Here is a 20,915-nt window from a genome sequence, read left to right on the forward strand (position 1 = left end):
TCAAATTAGCAGAGAGCCTGGACTGGATTTCTGCCTTTGTCAGTCCCTGCACAGCCCTGTGCCTGTGCAGGCTGGCTCAGGGATGCAGCAGTGGCCACTTGCCTTCTGGCCCACTCAGCTCCAGTCAACAGCACTGGAGGCTGCATTCAGCATCACCTCCTCTCCTCCTGCCAGCAGGGCAGGGAAGGCTGGTGGTTCTGTGTGATGTGTGGGAGTGAGGGATTTCTCTGCTCGGCTGGAAGCACTGCCAGGCAGTGGTGCCATTGTTCAGGGTCACACTGAGGGTAGCTCAGTTGGTCAGAGCAGGATGCTGATAAGACCAAGCAGGGTGCTGATAAGACCAAGATTGTGGGTCCAATCCCTGTATGTGCCTTTCATTTAAGAGCTGGACTCACTGGTCCTTATGGGTCCCTTCCAGCTCAGAATGTTTTGTTGTTCTCTAATCTCTGTGCTCTTCAGGTATTTGCCTCTCAGAGCATGGTAAGTGTGTCCCACATGTCTACAGCAAGCTGCCCTCTGTGCTTCTCCTGAAGTTAGGGGGGATTAGCCAGTGACACCAGTAGGAACAATTAATTCATGGTTTTCAGTAGTTTTGCCCAAGAGGATTTTAGGAAGCATTTTGGATTTAGAAAATGCTTGCTTGTTTGCACCTTATTCTTCTTGCCTTTCTCTGACACTGTGAGGTGGATTTTAGAAACGCAAGTGTTTAACATCTGAAGTCTTTGATGTTATAATGGTTTTGGTTGGGTTGTGCTGATGTCAGCAATGCCAGGGATGTTCTTAAGGAGCAGCTCTGGTCATAAGGAACAAAGGAAGACATTTCTTGCTGTACAAGTGAGAGTGCTCCAAATATGTCAGATTCCTAAACTAAAAGGATTAGGCAAAACCAACAGGGATTATTTAATTATAAGACAAGTTTATTATTATTTAATGATAAACAAGTAAAAAACCACTTTATAATGTACTAACCAAGACGTGGTACCACCATGGACTCTCGCCTCCTTCACATCACTGAGATTTGGACAGGAGGGTAACGAGCCCTTTGCAGAGGCCAAGCCCTTGGTCTGACCGTGGGGCTTGGCCAGGGTAGAGCTCTGATGCAGAGGGAGGATGTCACCTTGCATTAGGAAGGACAGATTTAGACTCTCAGGAGGGACAGATTTGCCAGAAGCCTCCTGTGGCTTTCTGTTGCTCTGATGCCACAAATCAGCAATAAATCTGGCCTAGCCAGATACTAGACCAGATTTACAGCTGTTCTGTGCCATGCAGTGTGACACAGCCAGAGCCCAGGGTTGTCTTTGGCACTGTGGTTTTGCCTTCTCCTGGCACCCAAAGGGCCAGTACCAAGTACAGGGAGTCACAAACAGCTTTGCTGTAAGTGCTGCATCCCAAGTGATGTGAGCCTGCATTTCCATGACACTTCTCCAACCAGAGGAATTGGTTGTCTGCTGTTGTACTGCTAGGGAAAATGAATGAGGGCCTGTTGGCAACACACAGGATTGTGCATTGTGGTAGCTGCAGTGTTAAATACGCAGGGAGGTCTGTTAGCCAAGGACAGTTCTGGTGACCATATTTGCTGTATGTTTGGAGCCAGCATCCATCTGCTTTTGTGAGAAGGATCCCCACTGCCACTGGCCTTAAATTGCTTTGCTTCACCTCTAAATGAACTCTGTATTGCTGGGTGAGATGGCACACATCCCTCCACAGTGCTGCTGGGGACATGGATGTCCTGGCCAAGTAGCCCTGCAGAAGCCTGTGGAGCTCTCCTGTGCAGGGGGCACTACAGCAGTGAAGCTGTAGTGGTTGGAGTTCTTGCCCAGTGTTTGACATCTCCTGAGCCAGCCAGGCATCCCTCCATGGCTGAAGTGCTGATCAGTTCTGCTGCACCTTGTGCTCTGCTATCCTGAGCTACAGCCCCAGGCACACAAGAAGAGAGGATGTTTTCAAGACCAGAGAGGAGCTCTCAATGCTGAATGTTATTCTGGTCTTCCTTCAAGTTCATGGGTGACTCTTTTACCCTCTACCCCTAAAAAAGCTATGTTTGGACTCTCAAGATGCTGCAAGCAATACTGATGTGAAAATGCCACACTGTACACCTGATACTCTACAGAAAATCAGGAACCAGCTGATGGTGAGTGAAGGAAAACTTGCAGCTGTAAAACCCAGGTAGTGAGAGATGCCAGGGCTGCCCATGCACTGCCCTCCCCATCCTGTGCCACCCTGAGGAAGCCCTTTAACTGGTGCTTTGAAGAACTTTGCTTGTTGCACCTTTACTTTGCAGCTTGCTTTTCTGAAAGATTGCATCTAAAAATTGTAAATTAATTCTGAGCAATGGTTCGTCTGGTTTGAAAGGAGCAGTGTGCCGTCTGCCGAGTTCATTCGCTCTCCTTGGCAGTGATTGGGTTTGGGTATAACATTTATATTACATCCATTAGAGCATGGAATGGGATGGGAATTATCCAAAGCTGTTCCAATCATCACTTAAATCTTTTCTAGATTGCAAGTAATAAACATAACTACAGTGTTGCTGAGACTTCATGCCACTCAAACACCAGTTAGACAGAGCTGAAAAAAGTCTGCAGATTATTGGATGAGTTGTTCAAGTCCTAAACTGACTTCTGTTCCCAGTTCTCACCTCTAGTGGTCATTGACTCCTTGTATCACCTGCTGCAACTTGTGAGGACCAACCCAAACACTGGCTGCAAAGGCACTGGCATATTTCCTGGAAAATGGCCCTTTCCTGGCAAGATCACTATGTTCTTTTCATAAATTAACATCGCTTTTCCAAGAAACTGCTCAGATTTCTTCACTGCAGTCCAAGTTCCTTCAGGAAGGAGTCCTGTTTACAGCACTAGCACACAAATATGATGGCCAGTAACTGGAACCCACCTGCCAAAAGGAGCAGCCTGGCCAGCCTTTGCAGTCATCTGTGGGACTGCAGCCTGCTGGGCATGTGTCTTAAGCTGGTAGAATTTAGTGATGTCAGTAGGTGGAACATCTGGTTTGGGGTTATCTTCTTTAAATAGGTGCAGGTGAAATCATGACAATTAACCTGAAAAGCCATTAATCACACCACTAAAAACCTGTAACGATTTATGCTTTGAGAGGGTCAGAAGTTCTACCTTCCCACTTTCAGGACTAATAAAGATCTGCCTCTTCAGCAATTAATTTGCTTGTCTTCCACTTCAAGCTTGTTCTGGCCAGAAAGAATGGAAAGAAATGTTATAACACCACCAGTTTTCTCAGTGGAGATAACATTTACTGCAACTAACCTGAAACTGGGGCTTTGGTAAGAGGAGGCAAGGCAAGAAATCCCTCAGACAGGTATGGCTGTCTCAAAGAGAAGAGGAGAGAGCGGATGCCCTCTGAGTCATTGTGTTCCCTCTTTTCCATATTAATTGCATGAATAGAAGATGGGTAATAATGAAATATAAAAATAAATGCTTTGCAAAGGCACATAGCAGCTCCTTCTTCTGAGAAGGAGCATCTGCATGGTGAACCTACTCTACCTGGAAACAATGCCATGTTTTGTACACGATCAACCTGCATGACCAAGTGCTGTAGCGCCTCCTGAATTTGAGGAAGAGGTGGTCCAAGTTCTTAAATTGAACCTGAAGCTTTGGGGATGCAGCTCAGGGGTGAGATTTTAATTAGTCTGTTTTTCAAAAATCAGTTAATTCCATCAGTATCATCCTGTCCTCTGGGACCACGAGCAGCAAAAGGTGCAAAGGGCTTCTGGGTCTATTGTCCTGCACCCAGACAGGTTGAAGTGCAGCACGGAGGAGGCCCCAAGGCCACACTGCAAAAGGAAAAGGAGGCCCCCTTTGGGATGGTGTCATATTATCATCTGGAAAAAGACTGGCACACCTTGTTTTCTAGCAGTAGCTGATAGCTGAAGAGGGGAAGATTATGCTGCCAGCACCTGAATGGAGTCTCCTAACAGGATGGCAGAGAAACAAAACAGCTGAAACACCAATAAAACCCACTTCTGTCAAGGTATAAAATCATGTTTGTGGCAGTCTCTGTAAAGCCTATAAACCAGGCAGGCACTGATCTTACAGTCATGCTGCTCTTAAAAGAAACAACCATTGCAGATGCTTAATTCCCCTCTAAGGGCAGTACTATCCCTTATGAGGCTCCTGGTATTGTTTCTCTAAACTGAAGTCTTCCAATCATTTGTAGAAAAAAATCTTAGCAGGGTTTGGTAAAGCTGCCCAAGAGAACCAGCCTCACAGGTTTAAGTCTGTATGATTCAGATCATACTGGATGAAAAACAAAAGCAAGGAAACAACAAAATCCTTCAGTTGTGGGAAGGAAGAAAAACACTGCAAGTTTCTGGACAAGGATACCATCCTGTGGAATCCAAAATGCTGACATCCCAATCCAAGTGGCCTCATCTCATTTTCTTGGCATACAGAGCACAACAGGAGAACACAAGCTCTCAAACCTCTGAACATTTTACTTTTATCAAAGCAACCAAGCTAACAGAGAGAGGTCTGGAAACCACATAGGGGAGATGGAAAAGAATCCCATCATAAATTAAAGCATGGAAAAACAGTGGAAGCCACCTAGTAAAGGGCCAAAGACTTTACAGAATATGCCGTACAGCTAAACTACAGAAACATAATTAAAAAAAAAAAAAACAACTGGAAAGCACAAAAGTATCCCAAGAAAACTACAAGGAAATTGAAGTCCTTTGAGACAGAGCCCCAGAAAATGAGGAAATGATCCTCTGAATTGGACAGTGAGAGAAGTAGGTGGCTGGTGACATAGCCTTCCCATGGGACCCAGACAAGTCATTGAGTGTCTCCAGTCCTCTGCCTCTAAGGCAATTCTAAATATCTCCCCTCAGTCAAGCAGTCCCAGGACAAGCAATGACAACTCCCTTTCCTGGATCCAGCAACCACCACTCCTAGAAGAGCCTTACAGTTCCCCCTCTAACAACCATCAGAGCACTCTGCAGCTTGGTGGCCTTGGGCTGGCTGGCCCAGGCAGGGTTCTGGCACTGCCCAAGGACCGGCTCAGTGTGAGCTGAGGGGTGACACAGAGGATTTGTGTTCCATGGGCACTGCTGAGCACTCACTGAAAAATGACAGGATCCAGACATGGCTCTCTGCACTTCCATCAGAATCTCAGCCAAAGCCATGACTGACTCTGACTGTTAAATTGAACCAGGCTAGACAGCTACTCAAAGATGAGCAATGGGAAAATGTACCAGCAACCAGGCTCACTTTCCAGTATGTCTACTTAGCTTGGGAATTTGGGATTTGAGGAGTCCATCCTGCACCTGCTCATACTGCATTCCTGAAGTGCTGGACCAAGGGTTGCAGAGGCGTCGTGCCTTCTCTCACTTTAAGGTTTCTCAGATCCTGCTGCAAAGGAAACAGCTCCTGTATTAGGAGGTCTTGGGATTTATTTCTTGGAAGCAGGCAAAATTATTCCTTAGGACTTTGATGAAAGCAAATCACCTCTCTCCTTCCCAGGCTGAGGGAATGTGGTACCTCACCTGGCAAACAGGACTGTGACAAATGATAATGAAAACCCCAGTTTAGGCAAATTCCCATCTGTTTAGTTAAGATAATTTTAGTTTACTACTTTTTCTTTTTTTTTTTTTTTTTTTTTGGCAGTTGTGTGTGCACAATTAGCTGCAATCTTGGCTTAAAAAAAATAAAGCACCCTAATTAGCATATTAAGCCTCCTCATTTCCCAATACTGTATAATGTTGTGAAAGCTAATCTATAATGTATTGGATGTTATGCAAATTCTCAGTACTCCGTATGGGGTTTACAAAGGCATGCAAATTAAAAATAGTGTTTGGAATAGGACTGGGGGGAGGGGAAAATTTGCACAATAAAATATGCAGGTAGGAGGAAAGGTGTTTATAACCTTCTTCCTATTGTTTGTGTGTTCTCAGCTGCACAATGCTTTTCAAAGCTGAGAGATGTATTGCATAAAATCTCTCCAAATTGGATAGTTTTTAAATGAAATTTAAAATGAGAGTACTGTTCTCTGAGCAATAATTCACCCTGCTCTCTGCTGGGGCTTGTAAGGGGAAGGTAAAGACACTGAGCTTTCACTGGCTGGCATTGCAGGATGCACAGCTGCTCGTAGTGTGTTTGTCTGGGGGTCGCTGGGGGTCTCAGCACAGCCCAGCTGCCCAGGAGGGTCCGTGGTGGTGGCTTGGCCAGGACCTGGCTGCTCCCCATGGCTGTAACCGAGTGGGGCAGGAGTGTTCCCTGCCCCCCCGGGGTGATGGCAGTGTCTCAGGGCGTGCTTTGATCTCGTTCATGTTTTACAGCCTACCTGCAGGACGATGCAGGCAGAGCTGCAGCACAGCTGGCTTTTTAGGATGCAGCTGGCTCCTTGTGGAGGAGCTCTGCCTGCTGCCAGTGCCGGGCCAGCAAACATGGTCTGTCTCATGTGGCTTGTCACTGCCACCCGTTGGCTGTGTCCAGCTGAGTGTGTACAGCCAGATCTGATTGATACTTAATTAGATTACAGCTGCCGCTTAAAAATAGCCATTTTATAAAAATAAAGTCTTGGCTGGTGTCAAACTGAGCTCTGTGCAGGCCAGGAGAGAGTGGTGCTGCCTCTGCCTGGGCAGCCGAGCAGCTCTGCAGGCGGTGCTGGCAGTGCTGCCACTGGGACCAGGGGTTATCCCCACCTTGATGGCTTTCCCCTGCTCTTGCCTTCCTGCTGGCCTGGGTGACACTACACAGGGTCATGTTGGAACAGCCATGGAGCATTCAGCTCAGGAGCTCTTGAATATGATCATTTTTCTCATGATAGCCCACAAGCTTCCTGGGCTTGGCTGCCACCCTTCTGCCAAAGGACACGGAGCATCTCTGAGAGCAACTCTTCCCAGCATCAGCCACCAGCAGTCTCACAGCCATCCCAAAAGCAGCTTCTTGGCAGATGAGGGAACAGGACTTTCCTTTACCTGCTACTTCTTCCAGCATCTTGCCCTGCCCCAGGCATGGCAGGGCTCAGCCATTCCTGTTGCTCAGAGTTGTGAGCCCTCCCAGTCTGGGGATGTTTCCCTAAATGCCAGTGTGCAATTTATCTTATATTTAAGGTGTTTTGTGTAGGTCTTGCTGCTCTTTCTCCTGAGTCTCTTCTGCTCTGCAGAGAGTCAGGGACTTAGGGCAGGGGTGGGAGAATGGCAGAGAGCAGCAAGAGCCAGACATGAGGCTGGCACTGGGGCAGGCGTGGGCATCTCGTGTGCCTCCTCTCCTGACAGCAGGCCTGAATGGACCCAAAGAAGGCTGTGCATGTGTCTGCCTGGTGCCATCCTGTACGAAGTGGCACAGCATTGCCAGGGATAAGAACTCAGCCCTGTGCAGCCATGGAGCAGGGATCAGAGCTGTTCAAGCAGGAGCAGGAACTGAAGATATTCCTTACACAGGGAGCCTGTCTGATGGAAACAGGCAGGAAAAAAACCAAGACTTCATGCAAGGAGGAAGTGGAAATGACAAAACCTAACCAAGAGCTCCTCAGGTGCTGCTTTCCCACATGGAAGGGCAGATGAGCTCAGCCCCCCTGGGCTGTGGGCTCTTGGCAGCACGAGTCAGCAACTCTGTTTATCCTGCCAGCATTTCCCACCCTGGGCACTTTCAGCCAGCATTTCCATATTCATCAGTTTGCTTCATAGAGGTCTGCATTTGCTTATTTTCTGCTGCAGTTCCCTGGACTGGGGGAGTTGGAGATGCAGCATTTCAGGGAGTGCAGCCACGAACGGTGCCTCCGAGCACAGCCCCTGCAGTGCTGGCCGCGGGAGCTGGAGGAGCCAGCGTGGGGGAAGGGGCTGTGATGGCCACAAAATCCTGTGACGGCCACAAAATCCCCCTCCAGGGATCCAGCCTGGGGGTTTTTGCTCTGCAGATGTGCACAGAGACCCCCCCAGGCGTGGGGGCTGCCGGAGGTCAGGGGCTACAAGCATTGTTCCACCGTGGCCGGTGTGGGGGCTTCTGTCTGTCTGTCTGTCTGTCTGTCAGTAAATAGGGGGGCCCTGCTGGATCAAACCCACCCAGATGTGTAAAGCTACTGCACGTGCCTGTGGCACACCAAAGTGGGAGATTGGCCTTGCTTTGTTTCTACTGCCTTCATTTAACAGTGAGTGCCGATTACTCAAAGCGATATGGGCAGGACCTGGTAATGTAGAGATGCTCTAGCGTTAACTTAAGGGGATGATCCAGTTGCCTGCAGTGTAAATACTTTGTGGCCAGGAACCCTGCTTTATCGCTTTGTATAGTTTTAAAGTAGTTTAAAGATTGAATAACATAAAATAACATAATATAATGTTATTTATGTTATTTCCCACGTGAAGAACTCCTGTAAACCTTGCAGTATTGAAACTCAGTGAACAAGGCATCTTAGACAAGCTGAAAAACAAATGGTGGTACGATAAGGGTGAATGTGGAGCCAAGGACTCCGGAAGTAAGGTCAGTCGCTGAAGGTCTTTTTGTACTGATTAGCAATCACATTTTGACCCACTGTTTGTTTATACCAAGAATGACTTTCAAAAATTGCTATTTACATTTTGAAGGTTGAAAGAAAAGAATAGAAAAAAATAAGTAAGTCTCAGAACATGACAGCATTTTTCTTATGTGCAGTAACAGACTGTAGTTGTAAGTATATTTCACTGTGTGAGTATTTTGCTAGAAACATGCTAAGAGAAGCCCCCAAAGCCTCCCAAGCTGGTGTCTTCGTTTAAATGTGCAAGTTTCAGCACAGTCACTGTCTATTATTCAGGCCAGCTTACTTTCTTATTTTTATTGAAAAAGCCCATTTTTGTTTCAAAATTATTACTTAGGTTCTCTACATGTCAGTTTGGGAAATGGTCACATGCTTGCTAAGGGCACAAATTTTCAGGACAGACAGATAAGGAAAAAACCTTTCCTGCCCTATTTGCCAATTCATTTTAAATTTGATTGGATTTTAAAAAATCTAGAAATACTAATGGAAAATCATTACCTAAATATTGTATATTCTTTTTTTACTGCTTTGAACCATTTTGCTGCTGTACCGTCCTGTCATCCAGCAGTTGTGCTGTGGGGCTGTCCAGCCTCATGCAGGACCACTGTAGACCCCAGGGCAGTCCCACCCCTGAGGTGGATTGGCCCAATAGCTGCACACTTAAATTGTAGGGAATATTAATTTACACCATTCAGTTTAAAGGAGGACTTTTTTTTATGCTTATGGACCCATTAGGGGAGAAAAACTCTGTAAAAGTGCTGGGCTTGTTGGAGTGAAGGACATTTTCAAAGGCACCAAGAGGAGGAGGAATCCAGCTCCAGCTGAAATCAGTCGCAGTTGAGTGCCTAACTCCCTTGGTGCCTTTGGAAGTGCTCTCTGTAATCATTCAAACAGAAAACTATAATTTCAGAGCACCCTTTCAGTGTCGGAGGACAATTTCAAGTTCCAGCGAAGCCAATAATAAAATTTCATTGATTTCAGTAGGACTGGAAGTTACTTAGGGCACAGCCCAGTGGCTGTTGTGTCAGATAAATTTGGGATCATGGGATATCTGAACACACAGCAGCTGCCAAAGGGAACTGTGATATAAAGACGTATGAATGATTAAGATCTTTAGTGTAAATGGCAGCTTGTTTGCTACAACCACATGTATCCGAACTGTCTGTGAAACACACAGACACTTAAAAGGTAAATCATATTTTACTCTTTCTATATGCAAATTTATCTCTCCCTAGGGAGAATCGTTAGCTCTGTCAGCAGTGCCTTCTCTGGGCACAGACAAATTTCTTTGGCACCTGCCCGTCCACCTGGGCCAGTGTGGTGTGGCAGCCCAGCCAGCTGTGCCAGCCAGGAGCTGTTCCTGCCCACAGCCTCCCACCCATGCAGCAGCAGAAGGGTTGCAGCTCTATTTAATCCCATTCCAGAACTTTGTTTTAAAAAATGCAAGCGTCTCCCCCATCTGACATGTATTGAAGGAAGATAAACACTGACCAATTATTTTTGTGTTACATTGTCTGGTTTCATTCAATAACTCACTCTCCAGAAGATGCTAGTTTAGCTCAGGGCTCTGCTATTTGACCTCTAAGTAACTGACCATCTTTCTAGGGTGGTTTTTTTTCCTAACTGTGGAAAAAAGGTAGTTAAGTTCAGCAGCATCTCAAGAATTTTACCTACATTGACCAAACCCAAGTGTGTAGTGGTTTGGCTTTTTCTTTTTCTAGTTTTGTCATGGCCTTCTGTAAATCCTGCTGTTTTATGCAGCCACCAGCGCAACTTCCCAGTGCCTTTGCTACCAGGGATGCTCAGCCATAGGCAACCTTGCTCTGGGACACCAAAGGCCTGGGGAAGTCAGTGGCCAAAAAAATCTCATTGCCTTGGAGTGAGCCAGGGTTTCACCCAGCACAGGGTGGAGGGCAGAGCAGTCCCTGCTGTGCAGCCCTGGGCTGCGGGGATGGGGGGACAGCCCTGGTCTGTGGGCCAGACACTGAACACCTGGAGTGTAGCTATTCCAACTAGGCCTAATGCAAATAGCCTGTTGTCTGTCTGTCTGTCTGTGTGTCTGCTGCTCTCAGCAGAGCTAACAGCGTGGCTGGTTTCTCTTAGGACAAGACGAGCGCTCTGAGCCTGAGCAATGTTGCGGGCGTGTTCTATATCCTTGTGGGAGGCCTGGGGCTGGCCATGATGGTGGCACTGATCGAGTTCTGCTACAAGTCTCGGGCCGAGTCCAAGAGAATGAAGCTCACCAAGAACACGCAGAACTTCAAACCTGCTCCTGCCACCAACACCCAGAATTATGCTACCTACAGGGAAGGCTACAACGTGTACGGCACAGAGAGTGTGAAAATCTAGGGGTACGGCTGCGGGCCGGGAGCAAACCCTTCTTCTTTCTGCCCTTTTTTAGCTGTCTGTGCTATTCTGTTGCATGCACCAGGGAGCTGCTGCAAGAGGCTTTTGAAACACCATCTTGTGGCAATTTTTAAGTATGAGTAATTTCAATTTCTTCCCTGATCAGAAGTAGAATCAGAAGGGTACAATTCTGTTTCACACACAGAGGTAGCTGGCTTCGTGCTGAAGTAACTCCTCTCTCCAGCATTGTGCTAGTTCAAATGAAAGTATTTTGTTAATTGCTTTAAAAATCACTATAATCAGAATTCTCATCTCTCTTGTCACCAATCTCTTCCTCTTTGTTTTGTAAGCTATAATCAGATCAGGTAAGTGCTTTTAGGAAGTTTCAAAAAAAACTTGCAATAGAACCAAAACTTCTACACTAGAATTCATGATTTCTAAAGCAGGAAAAGTAGAGTTGAATTGCTGACAAATGATTCTGAAAAGAATTGGTTAGCCCCTTGCCCACAGTCTGTGCCTCTCCATGGGCTGAACTCCCCTGCCCCTCGCTGCCAGGCAGTGATGAAATCTCTCTGGTTTTATTTTAGATCTTCACCCTGACAGCATGCAAGACAAAAAGCAGCAGAGAATGTGGCTACTTCATGGATTTGGACCATCTGAGCCAGTTGTACTCTCTCCGAGATGTCAGGCATGACACGCATTGATGATGGTGCAATGTACTTTTAATAGGAAAAACTGGTATTTTTTCCTTCAGTGCCTTATGGAAGACTCTGAGACTCACAACAATGCAAACCATCACTGAAATATTCTTGCTTTGCTTCAAAGAAGTAAAAGAAAAAGAAGAGAGGAAAAGAAAAGAAAAAAAAAGAAAAAAATAAGCAAATGAAAGGGGAAAAGAAAAGGACTGGTAAAAAGATATTGGTATGTGAAAAAAAAAATTCATGTAAAAAAAGATCAGTGCAACAAAAGCCATTCTTTGATACCACTGCACAGTAACTGAACTTGTGTCCTGAAAGCAGCCGCAGCTGGTTTCATCAGCCACCCCAATCGTATCAAATTATGAAGCTGCTCCTGACACAAAGCCTCAGAAATCTGCTGCGTGCAAACGCGGACTGGCCTGCCACTGCTTGTATGAGCTGATGTCAAGATGTTTCAGTATTTACTTACAGTGGTGTCATTTTATTTTTTTTTTCTGAGCCACTTTAACCTCTCCAGCTAATTTGAGCAATTCTGTATAGCAGCAAAAGGAGGGAAAGAATCCGTGCATTCAAACCAATTAAGGTCAATGACTGTGAATCTGTAAATCCAAAAGAAAGTAATTTGTGGAACTGCATGTCTTGCTTCCAGATCAGTAAATTAATTTCTTGACAAGGTAGCTAAAGTGCGGGAAGAAAATATTGCATTCCTTTTTTTTTGTTCTATCATCAGGCATACCTACAGGTGCTTTATTAAAATGACATTGGGTAGCTTTTAAAATTAGAAAAAAAAAGGAAAAGCTACTTGCTGTTTAAGTTCAGACCATATATCTCTTTTCTTGCTGTGCATTTGCATTTTAATTCACTGTTTAATATCAAGCAATGAAGCAAGAGAAAGGCAGGTTAGTTTTTCCCAGGCCTGCTTCTGCTTCTCCCCAGTTGTCTCCCACCCAGCACCGTGCTCAGCTAATGCTCCTCAGCATCAGTCCTTGTAAAACAGAAGCAAGGAAAGAGGACAGTAACTCCAGTTTAGCTGCAGTTCCAGAGTAATAGTAAGCGATCTAACATGACTCCTGCTAGTACTGTTATATTCTATCAGCTCCTGCCAGCTCTTGTTTCATGCCTGGTGAGAGGATGCTCTGTCCCTGCCTCTCTGTGAGGAGGACGCCGCGCTCCAGGAGGAGCTCACTGTTACTCACATCCAACATCTTAGACAGCAGCATTTCAGCCTTGAACCTCTGCCTGGAAACTACTTAACTTCATCTCTAAAAAATAAAAAATAAAAATTTAAAAAAAAAAAGAAAAACTTAAAAAAACCACAAAACTTTAAACATATTGTCAATCACATGGGAAATGTTCAATGGAATATCTGCTTACTAATTACCTCTAATCGACAATATGTATTTTCCGTAGTTTATGATAGAGTTTTATTTCATCAATAACATACAGTGAAAAAGAAACTCATTTAAACCAGTCTGACCCTTAGGCATTTAGTTTGCTGATGATAGATTTGAACTTTTAATAGGATTTAAAAACAAACAAAAAACAAAAAAAAAAAAAAAATAAAAAGAAAAGTCTTGTTAAAAATATGTATTTCCAACAAAATGTAATATAAAATCATTTTAAAAGCTCATAGGAGAATAATTTATTGTTCAAGTTTTTAACGAGATATTGACAAAAAAAAATGTTTTCATTTTCTTTTCATGAAACTCTGATTTTTTTTTTCGACTTCTGAACACAATCACGTCCCCAGCAAGGGTGAGCTAAAGCTGTGCAGTTATGAGTTGTATTTAAAACAAACGTTTTTCTTAAAAGCTGTATAAAATATGTATGTTTATCAGATCAATTTTTAAGAGTGGAGGCTTCACACCAGTGAAGGGAGTTTGGTAAATGGTTCGATATTTTTTAAACTTGCATGTAAATCTAAAATGTGTTGAGTGCTTACCAATTCTGGCTACCAACTTCAAGCTATCAGAAGTTTGGCAGTAGTCTCATGATGATTTGTTTTGGTATATTTTTTTAAATTTGTTTTGCTTCAGGGGCTTAGGGGGTTCTCTCCTTTTTCTTTTTTTCTCCTCTTTTTTGTTTTTTTTTGTAATTTAAGTTCCTATTTTTGGTCGTTGAAACTGCACTTGAGTGAGCAGAAAAATTGCCAAGCAAACTAATGGCTGTAAAAGCATAAACTGCATGTGTGGACATCAATTACTGAGCCTCATTTTGATGAGGTGTTGTACAAAGAGTTTTAATACATTTTGTAAATAAAACTGTAAAGAAAAAAAAATTAAAGGGCTTGCTTCTCTTTTCTTCAGAGGAGAAAGAGTCCCTCCCTACTGCACTCCCTTTGGCCAGTCTGGGATGCTCCTCAGATGTTTACCACAGAACTTTGGAAAGGTTTGGGTTGGAAGGATCACCCAGTTTCAGCAGGCCCACCATGGGCAGGAGCACCTTTCTCTAGACCAGGTTTCTCAAAGCCTTTCCAGCCTGGCAGCTTAGGGCCCCCCACACTGAACTGAGGACACTGCTGGGTATTCCTGGTTTGGTAACCTGCAAACCAAACAGTTTTTTATTTTCTTGATGATGGAAACTGGTTGATCCTGCAAGATGCAAGGAGCACCCTGTGAGGAGCAGGGGAGAGGCCTCAGGGCTGCAGCCAGGGTGGGAGATGCTCTGCCTGCCACTGCAGTGGGCAGCAGTGTGGGTAAATAAATTCCTTAAATATTCTCTACACTGATGTACTTTCCTGCAATTCCCAGCTTTTCAGCAATGCTTCTTTAAGGAAAAAAAAACCTTTCACCCAGCATTGCAGCTAATCCCAGCTCTAATTTATTGAGTTTATTTCACCCACAGTGTAGTTTTTCCAAGTCACCACAAACTATGAACTGTGGCAAGTAATCCTGGTATGAACTGGGGTGTACCCAACCCACACCCCAGCACCTCTGTGGGGCTACCCCTGCCCACAGCACCCACATGGTCCCCATCAGGAGCAGCTCCTGGGCTCCCTCAGGGACCACTGAGGGTGACACTGCTGTTAGCACCCAGGGCCTCTGGGGCTGAGCTGGAGCATCACCAGGCTTCTCTTGGATGGCTGGGGATGAGAAGATCAGCCTCTGAAAAATAAAATCCCCCAGTGGAGGTCTTGGGCAGTAGCACTGCTGCATGGACCTGGGTGGTTTGGTATCTGCTGGCCAAAACACACCCTGCAAAACAGGAGGTGCCTGCAGTGTCCCTGTGGCACTGCCTCTGGCTGCAGGGGAAACAGGAAAAATGTACTGGCAGTCACTGGTGCATTTCCCAGCTCAGCACCTGGTGCCTGGCAGTGGATCCCAGCTGTGAACCCAATCCCTGTGGAGCTGCCACTGGAGGTCATTGTTCATGAGTGCAGGGGGGACACATGCTGAGCCCACCCTGTGTCTTCAGCCAAGGGTTCAGCAACTGCAGGTAAGCTCAGGAATAAGCAAGGACTAAATCAGAGCAATAAACAACAATCATTCTACCTTAGACCACCTTACAAAGATGGAGGTGTCAGGTTATCCTGGGTGCAAGCAGGATAACAGTGCTGTGTGCTGTGCTGAGCACACTGGGCTCCATGTGGGACCACACTTCCCACAGGGCACAGGGAGGCCACTCTGAATGAGCCTATTTATGTGTGAAGTGCTCACACAATAAACACAGGGAGGCATGGAAAAAATATTGTTCTGTCCTTCAGCTTTCATTTCATGCTTATCATCCAGGCCAACATGAGCAGACTGCATTTTTCTAGAGAGCTGTCTTGACCCACTCCCTGCGGCCCGACAGCCACACAGCCCTGCACCAGCCATGGGGGTGAGTTGTGCTGCCTTCCCCCAGAGCTGCCAAAATGTCTCTGCAAGCAGGACTCTGTGTGCCCACTGAGCCCAGCTAAAGGCCTGTGCCAGGCTGATGCCAGCCCTGCCCTGAGTGAGCAGTCACTGCCCTGCTTCCCTACCAGGGACTCACCAGGTCCTGCACAGGGGGTGTTAAGTTTTTCTGATAAATATGTGTCAGGTGAAGCAGGGCAGTTAGGGCTGTGGCAAGTGGCACAGCTGCACCCAATGAGCTGGGAGAGCCTGGCCAGCTGGGATGGGCTGGGGGATGGCCTCACATAGGGGATGGTCTAGTCTGGAGCCTCCCTGAGCCTCCAGGGCAGTGCACTTTTGGCCAAAACCTGGCTGCTACACAGACTACAGCAATGGCAGCATGGCACCCCTGGAATGCTGGGCTCCAACACACCCCAGCATGACTTCGTCTCTAGACTTCTGCAGGTGGGGAATAATAATACAAGGAAAAATTCAGAGTAATGCTTCAAATTGCAAGAGCCATCAGTGGCAGCGAAAGGACCTCAACAGTGTTCAAGTTGAAGCCTAACAATCCAAGCCAATAGCAGCTCCACCACACCTAACAAAATAAAATAAATACTGTATCATTGTGGCATAGGTTTCCCTTCAAAGGTTTTGCACAAAGCACTGCAACATTTATTTTTTCAAAAACAATTGTTCTTTATGGTAATTAAAATAATATTATGTCATGGATATTGCAATTAAATTACAAAATGTCTTTGGTGCCCATATTCATCATTTCAGTCTGGAAATGGGCTCTATTTTGCAGGCAGCAATACATAAACAAGATCTGGATAATGATAGCTCTATTCAATTAACCTAAAGGATTTAAGTACAGAGATAATATTTGCATGGATATTATAAATTTCATAGTGGCATTTACTAAGAATATAATACATCTGAAATTGGTATCAGGGAGCACAGTGTCCCCAGGAGGAGCAGCACCCTGTTCCTGCAGCACAGGAAGGGCCCAGGCTGGCATTACACCATGGGACAGCACCTGCAGGGCCAGGGCACCCCCTGCTGCATCTGCCCCAGCCCAGGAGCCCCAGGCTGCAGCCCCAGCACCACGGCTGGGACACTTCTCTTAGGTGTGCCCTGTGAGAAGCAAGTTTGGCCAAAATCTGCCCATCAACATCCCAGTCCTACTCTGATTCTGTGCTTGGGCTTTCTTGTCTTTATTTCATCAGTTACCAACAGAGAAATTACTGAGGGTGGTTTGTAATACGGCACCATCACTGCACCAGCATCAGCAGAAACGGTTTCCAGCTTGCCCTGGGCACAGGCAGCAGCTGCCCCACCAGGCAAGGAGCAGCACCCAGAGAGGAGTGTGAGCACAGGAGCTCACACACACCCTCCAGCCAGTGCAGCAGTGAAACCTCTGCCCTTCCCTGGCGCAGCTGGCAGAGCTCACTGGAGGCTCCTGCAGAGCTGGACACCATGGCAGAGGCTGACTGATGTGCTGGATGGTGGTGCCTCCATGGGCTGACACCAAGGGCAGGAAAACAAAGCCTTGATGCACACACCAAGTGTTTATTTGTTGCTGTTTCTATCACTGAAGTGTTATAGCCTTTAATTATTTATGCCATCATGGCATTTTGAGAATGACAGGACATCTTACAGCAGAGAAAGAGGACAAGATCCTGCTCTGCAGCAATTTCCCACTGGTGAGAAGGCTGTTGGCACCTCCAAGCTAACAGGCAGGGCTGAGACCTCAGGGTGAACTCAGAGCTGATTTGTAGCAGCAGATCAAAGCCAGGATGTGTGGTGGCACCTGGCCTGCCCCAGCAGACAGTTGTGGGGGATTCTTCCATCATCTTTTTGTGGTTTCAGGGTTTTCTTACTTCACCCTAATTTCAGGCAGGGAGGAGTTGAAGGCAGGAGTAGAAAACAAGATAAATCCGAAGAGAAATGGCTCTGAGGAAGGGCTGGGAAACTTGGCAGTGATTAATGACCTGCCCTCCCAGAGTGGAGACCAGCACAGGGCTCAGGAATGGGACTGAGCTGGTGACTGGACCACAAAGGGTTAACAGAGATGCAGGCACGCACCCCAGCCCTCATGGCAAGGAGAAGGTAAATCACTTAAAGCTTGTAAAAAATATACAACACAAACCAAAGCCATGGTGCTGGTAATGACTGGTGCTTTAGATAATGTTTAGCACATAAATAAAGTAATTGACCAATTAATGAGCATGTGGCAGATGCTTGATATGCTGTAACAAGTAGGGGAGTGTGTGATGTAACACCAGACATTGATTAAAGGAATGCAGGAGCAGAGCACAGTGTGGGAGAGCAGGGCCTGGGCCCTGGGCCCGCTGGTGTGGGCAGATTTGGGGGCAGAGCCACAAGAGCAGGGACAGGAGACGAGGGCTTGGTGCCGGCTGCAGGGCCAGAGCAGGGCATGGAGGGCGGTGTGGGAAAGGGGATAACTGTGGGATAATTTATACTCTCTTACAGCCCAGAAAACCATCCTGGGCAGCATCACAAGAAGCATGGCCAGCAGGTCGAGGCAGATTATTGTACTCTCTCTACTCTGCTCTTCTGAGATCCCACTGGGAGCAGTGTCCAGCTGTGGAGGCCCCAACACAGGGACATGGATGCAAAGAAACCCAGGGGGCTGGAGCCCCTCTCCTCTGGAAACAGCCCCTGGGTTGGGGCTGTTGTGCCCACAGAAGAGAAGGCTCAGGTGGGACCTCAGAGCACCTCCCAGTCTAAAGGGGCTACAAGAGAGCTGCAGAAGGACTTTTTACAAGTCATGGAGTGATAGGACAAGGGGCAGCGGCTTTAAACTGAAAGCGGGTAGGTTTAGATTGGATATATGGGGAAAATTATTCCCTGTGAAGGTGCTGAGGCACTGGCACAGGCTGCCCAGAGCAGCTGCGGCTGCCCCATCCCTGGAAGCATTCACGTCTCAGAGCAGCCTGGTCTAGGGACGGCATCCCCACCACGGCAGAGGGTTGGAACGTGGTGATCTTCATGGTCCCATGAACCCAGAGCGTTCCACAGCTCTGTAACGCCGGGTAGCCGCGGATTCGGGAAGGAAGGAGGGGCAGGCTGTGCTCTGCCGTGCTCGGTCCAACACTGACATGCAGCGGCAGCCGCGGCACGGCGGGAGCGCCGCCAGCCCGAGCATCCGCCTGCCCCTGCTCTCTGCTGAAGCTGGGTTTTAATATCATCCCAAGCCTTTCGATAAATATCGCATTTGATTTCCAAATATGGCCCGAGCAGTCTAATTGCCCAAAAAATCCTCCGAAATTAATGTAAGAGCTGTGGTTTGATCCGAGGCAAATAAATATAAATGGTGTTTATTTAATATTCCCCTGACCTTTAAACAAGGGATGTTTGCCAGTGTTGAGGGAAAACACCTTATTATGAAATTGCTGAAGCTGTGACCTATCACAGATGCTGCAGATTACACAGAGCAATTAGAACATCACATTAGGGCTTAATTAATGGGTTCTGGGTACCAGGTTTTCCCGCAGGACCATGGGCCAGCACCAGGGTAGGGCTGCTTGCCCGCCCTCCCAGCTCTGTCTGTTCTTCCCCACAATCCTCTCAAATGATAAAAACATTTCGATTTAGAAGGACTTACCATTGAGTTCAACCCTTAACCCAGTGCTGCCATGACCACCACTAATAGCCGGCCCTAAGTGTCACATTCACGCCTCTTTTGGACACTTCCAGGGATGGTGGCTTCACAGCTGCCCTGGGCAGCCTGTTCCAAAGCCTGATCAACCTTTCAGGGCAGAAGCTTTCCCTGGTATCCAATCCAAACCTCCCCTGGAGCAACTTGGGGCAGTTTCCTCTTGCTCTGTTGCTTGTTGCCTGGGAGAGTTGACCGACCCCAACTGGCAACAATCTCTTGCCAGGGAGAGGTAGAAAGTGATTAGATCACCCCCAAGCCTCATTTTCTCCAGGGTGAACATCCCAGCTCCCTCAGCTGCTTCTCCTCAGACCCGTGCTCCAGACCCTTCCTCATCTCTGTTGTTATTCTCTGGACAGGCTCCAGCACCTCGGTGTTCTTCCTGCCATGAGAGGCCCAGAGCTGGACACAGGATTCGAGGTGTCCTCCCCAGCACAGGATGGTCACGGCCCTGGTTCTGCTGGCCACACTATTTGATGAGAGTCAGGATGTCCTTGGCCTTCTCAGCCACCTGGGCACAAAGTCAATGAGAGTGCCAGTGGCATGCACAGCCACACAACCTGGCCAGCTCTGCGCTTCCTCCAGCCCCCACTGATTCCTGGGACTCGCTGATTCCCCCTGGCTGTACTCTCTATACAACTCTCATCACCAAACCCTCACTGCTGTCTCCACAAATGCACCTGAGTCCCTGCAGAGACCCACCGAAGGAAGAAGGATCAGAAGGACCAGCTGTCTTTTGCAATGTATCCAGGAGAGAAAACCCTCCCAACAGACATGAACTCGGCCAGAAACTGTTCCTGTGCCCCCTCTCATGAAATCAGGACATTGCAGAGCACATCCAAGCTATCCCAACAACAGAACAAAGTTTAATCCTCTCCTTTTGACTGCTGCAGTTCTCCAGGGATGTGTCTGCACTGGCCAGGCCCCTGACAGGGTCAGTGTAACATCCCACACCCCTTCTCCTCCCCCTGCTCCTTCAGGGATGTGCAAACCCCGCGCTGCCCCTGCCGTGCCCGCGGCAGCACAGCCGGGCACAACGCTCCTGCCAGGACAGGCACGTTTCTCCAAGCTGACTTCTGAACTACTCTTTCAGTTTCCCTGGCAGTGTCTGAGGTCACGGGTGGGCTCCTGCCCTTTGGAGATCACACGGTATTCAGTGACCTCCTTCACCCTGAGTTCAGGAAGGCCGGCGGCTGCAGCCCCGCCCAAGCCCCACCTCATTCCCACCGCAGTGAAGCCCAAGGACTGGAGTGACTTTGATAGAAGTGTTTAACTTCAGACTGCGCAACAAGGTAATTAAAAGGACCTGACTTAGTTACTTAAGGACCTTAACTTAGTTACTCTTCTTTTTAGTAATTCTTTCTCACCTCCAATTAGCTGGATAACTCTTACCCAATTCTCTTCCCAATTTGTCTGTGTCCTTCTTCCACTGCAGGGCCAGGATTTGTAATCTTCTGTGATTCACTCAGTAATCAGAACAAAGGTAATCATGAGAGTTTTACTGACCAAGTCTATAAGCACTACAATTTCTTAATATTTAGTATTTCAAATACACACATCAAGGGAACAAGCTTCTGTTCCAAATCCCAGATTAAATAAAGCATACAGCACCAGGGATGCTCAATTTTTGATCAAAATTCCCTTTATACTGTATTAAAATCTCACCAACACCACAACAAACCAAAACCCCAAAACATTTAAGAAACAAGTCCCTATGTTTAATAGTATTAATATTTGATAGAAAACCGATATTTTAATGGCATTTGGACCAGGGACAAATGGCTCAAAAGAAAGGTGTAAACCTGGCTGAATGCAGGAAGGCAAACCTGGAGCTCTTGGAAGCCACTGAAGAAGAGCAGCACATCTGTGCCTTCACAGCAGGCACCACAGTCCACAACCAGC

General features: G+C 46.9%; 1 protein-coding gene across 2 annotated transcripts in view; it reads left to right on the forward strand.

Annotated features, from left to right (window-relative positions):
• The window catches only part of GRIA3 (glutamate ionotropic receptor AMPA type subunit 3), a 348,477-nt gene extending 334,680 nt beyond the window's left edge, over positions 1-13,797 (forward strand). For both annotated transcript variants that reach the window (XR_004081630.1, XM_031056066.1), the window contains 3 exons: positions 8,327-8,441; positions 10,579-10,826; positions 11,409-13,797. Coding sequence is in view for 1 of the 2 variants with exons in the window: in XM_031056066.1 (XP_030911926.1) it covers positions 8,327-8,441; positions 10,579-10,824 (361 nt within the window). In the remaining variant the exon portion in view is untranslated. The remainder of the gene's footprint in view (positions 1-8,326; positions 8,442-10,578; positions 10,827-11,408) is intronic.
• Positions 13,798-20,915: the final 7,118 nt, after the last annotated feature.

Source organism: Geospiza fortis, unplaced genomic scaffold, assembly GCF_000277835.1.
Source record: "Geospiza fortis unplaced genomic scaffold, GeoFor_1.0 scaffold157, whole genome shotgun sequence".
NCBI lineage: Eukaryota > Metazoa > Chordata > Aves > Passeriformes > Thraupidae > Geospiza > Geospiza fortis.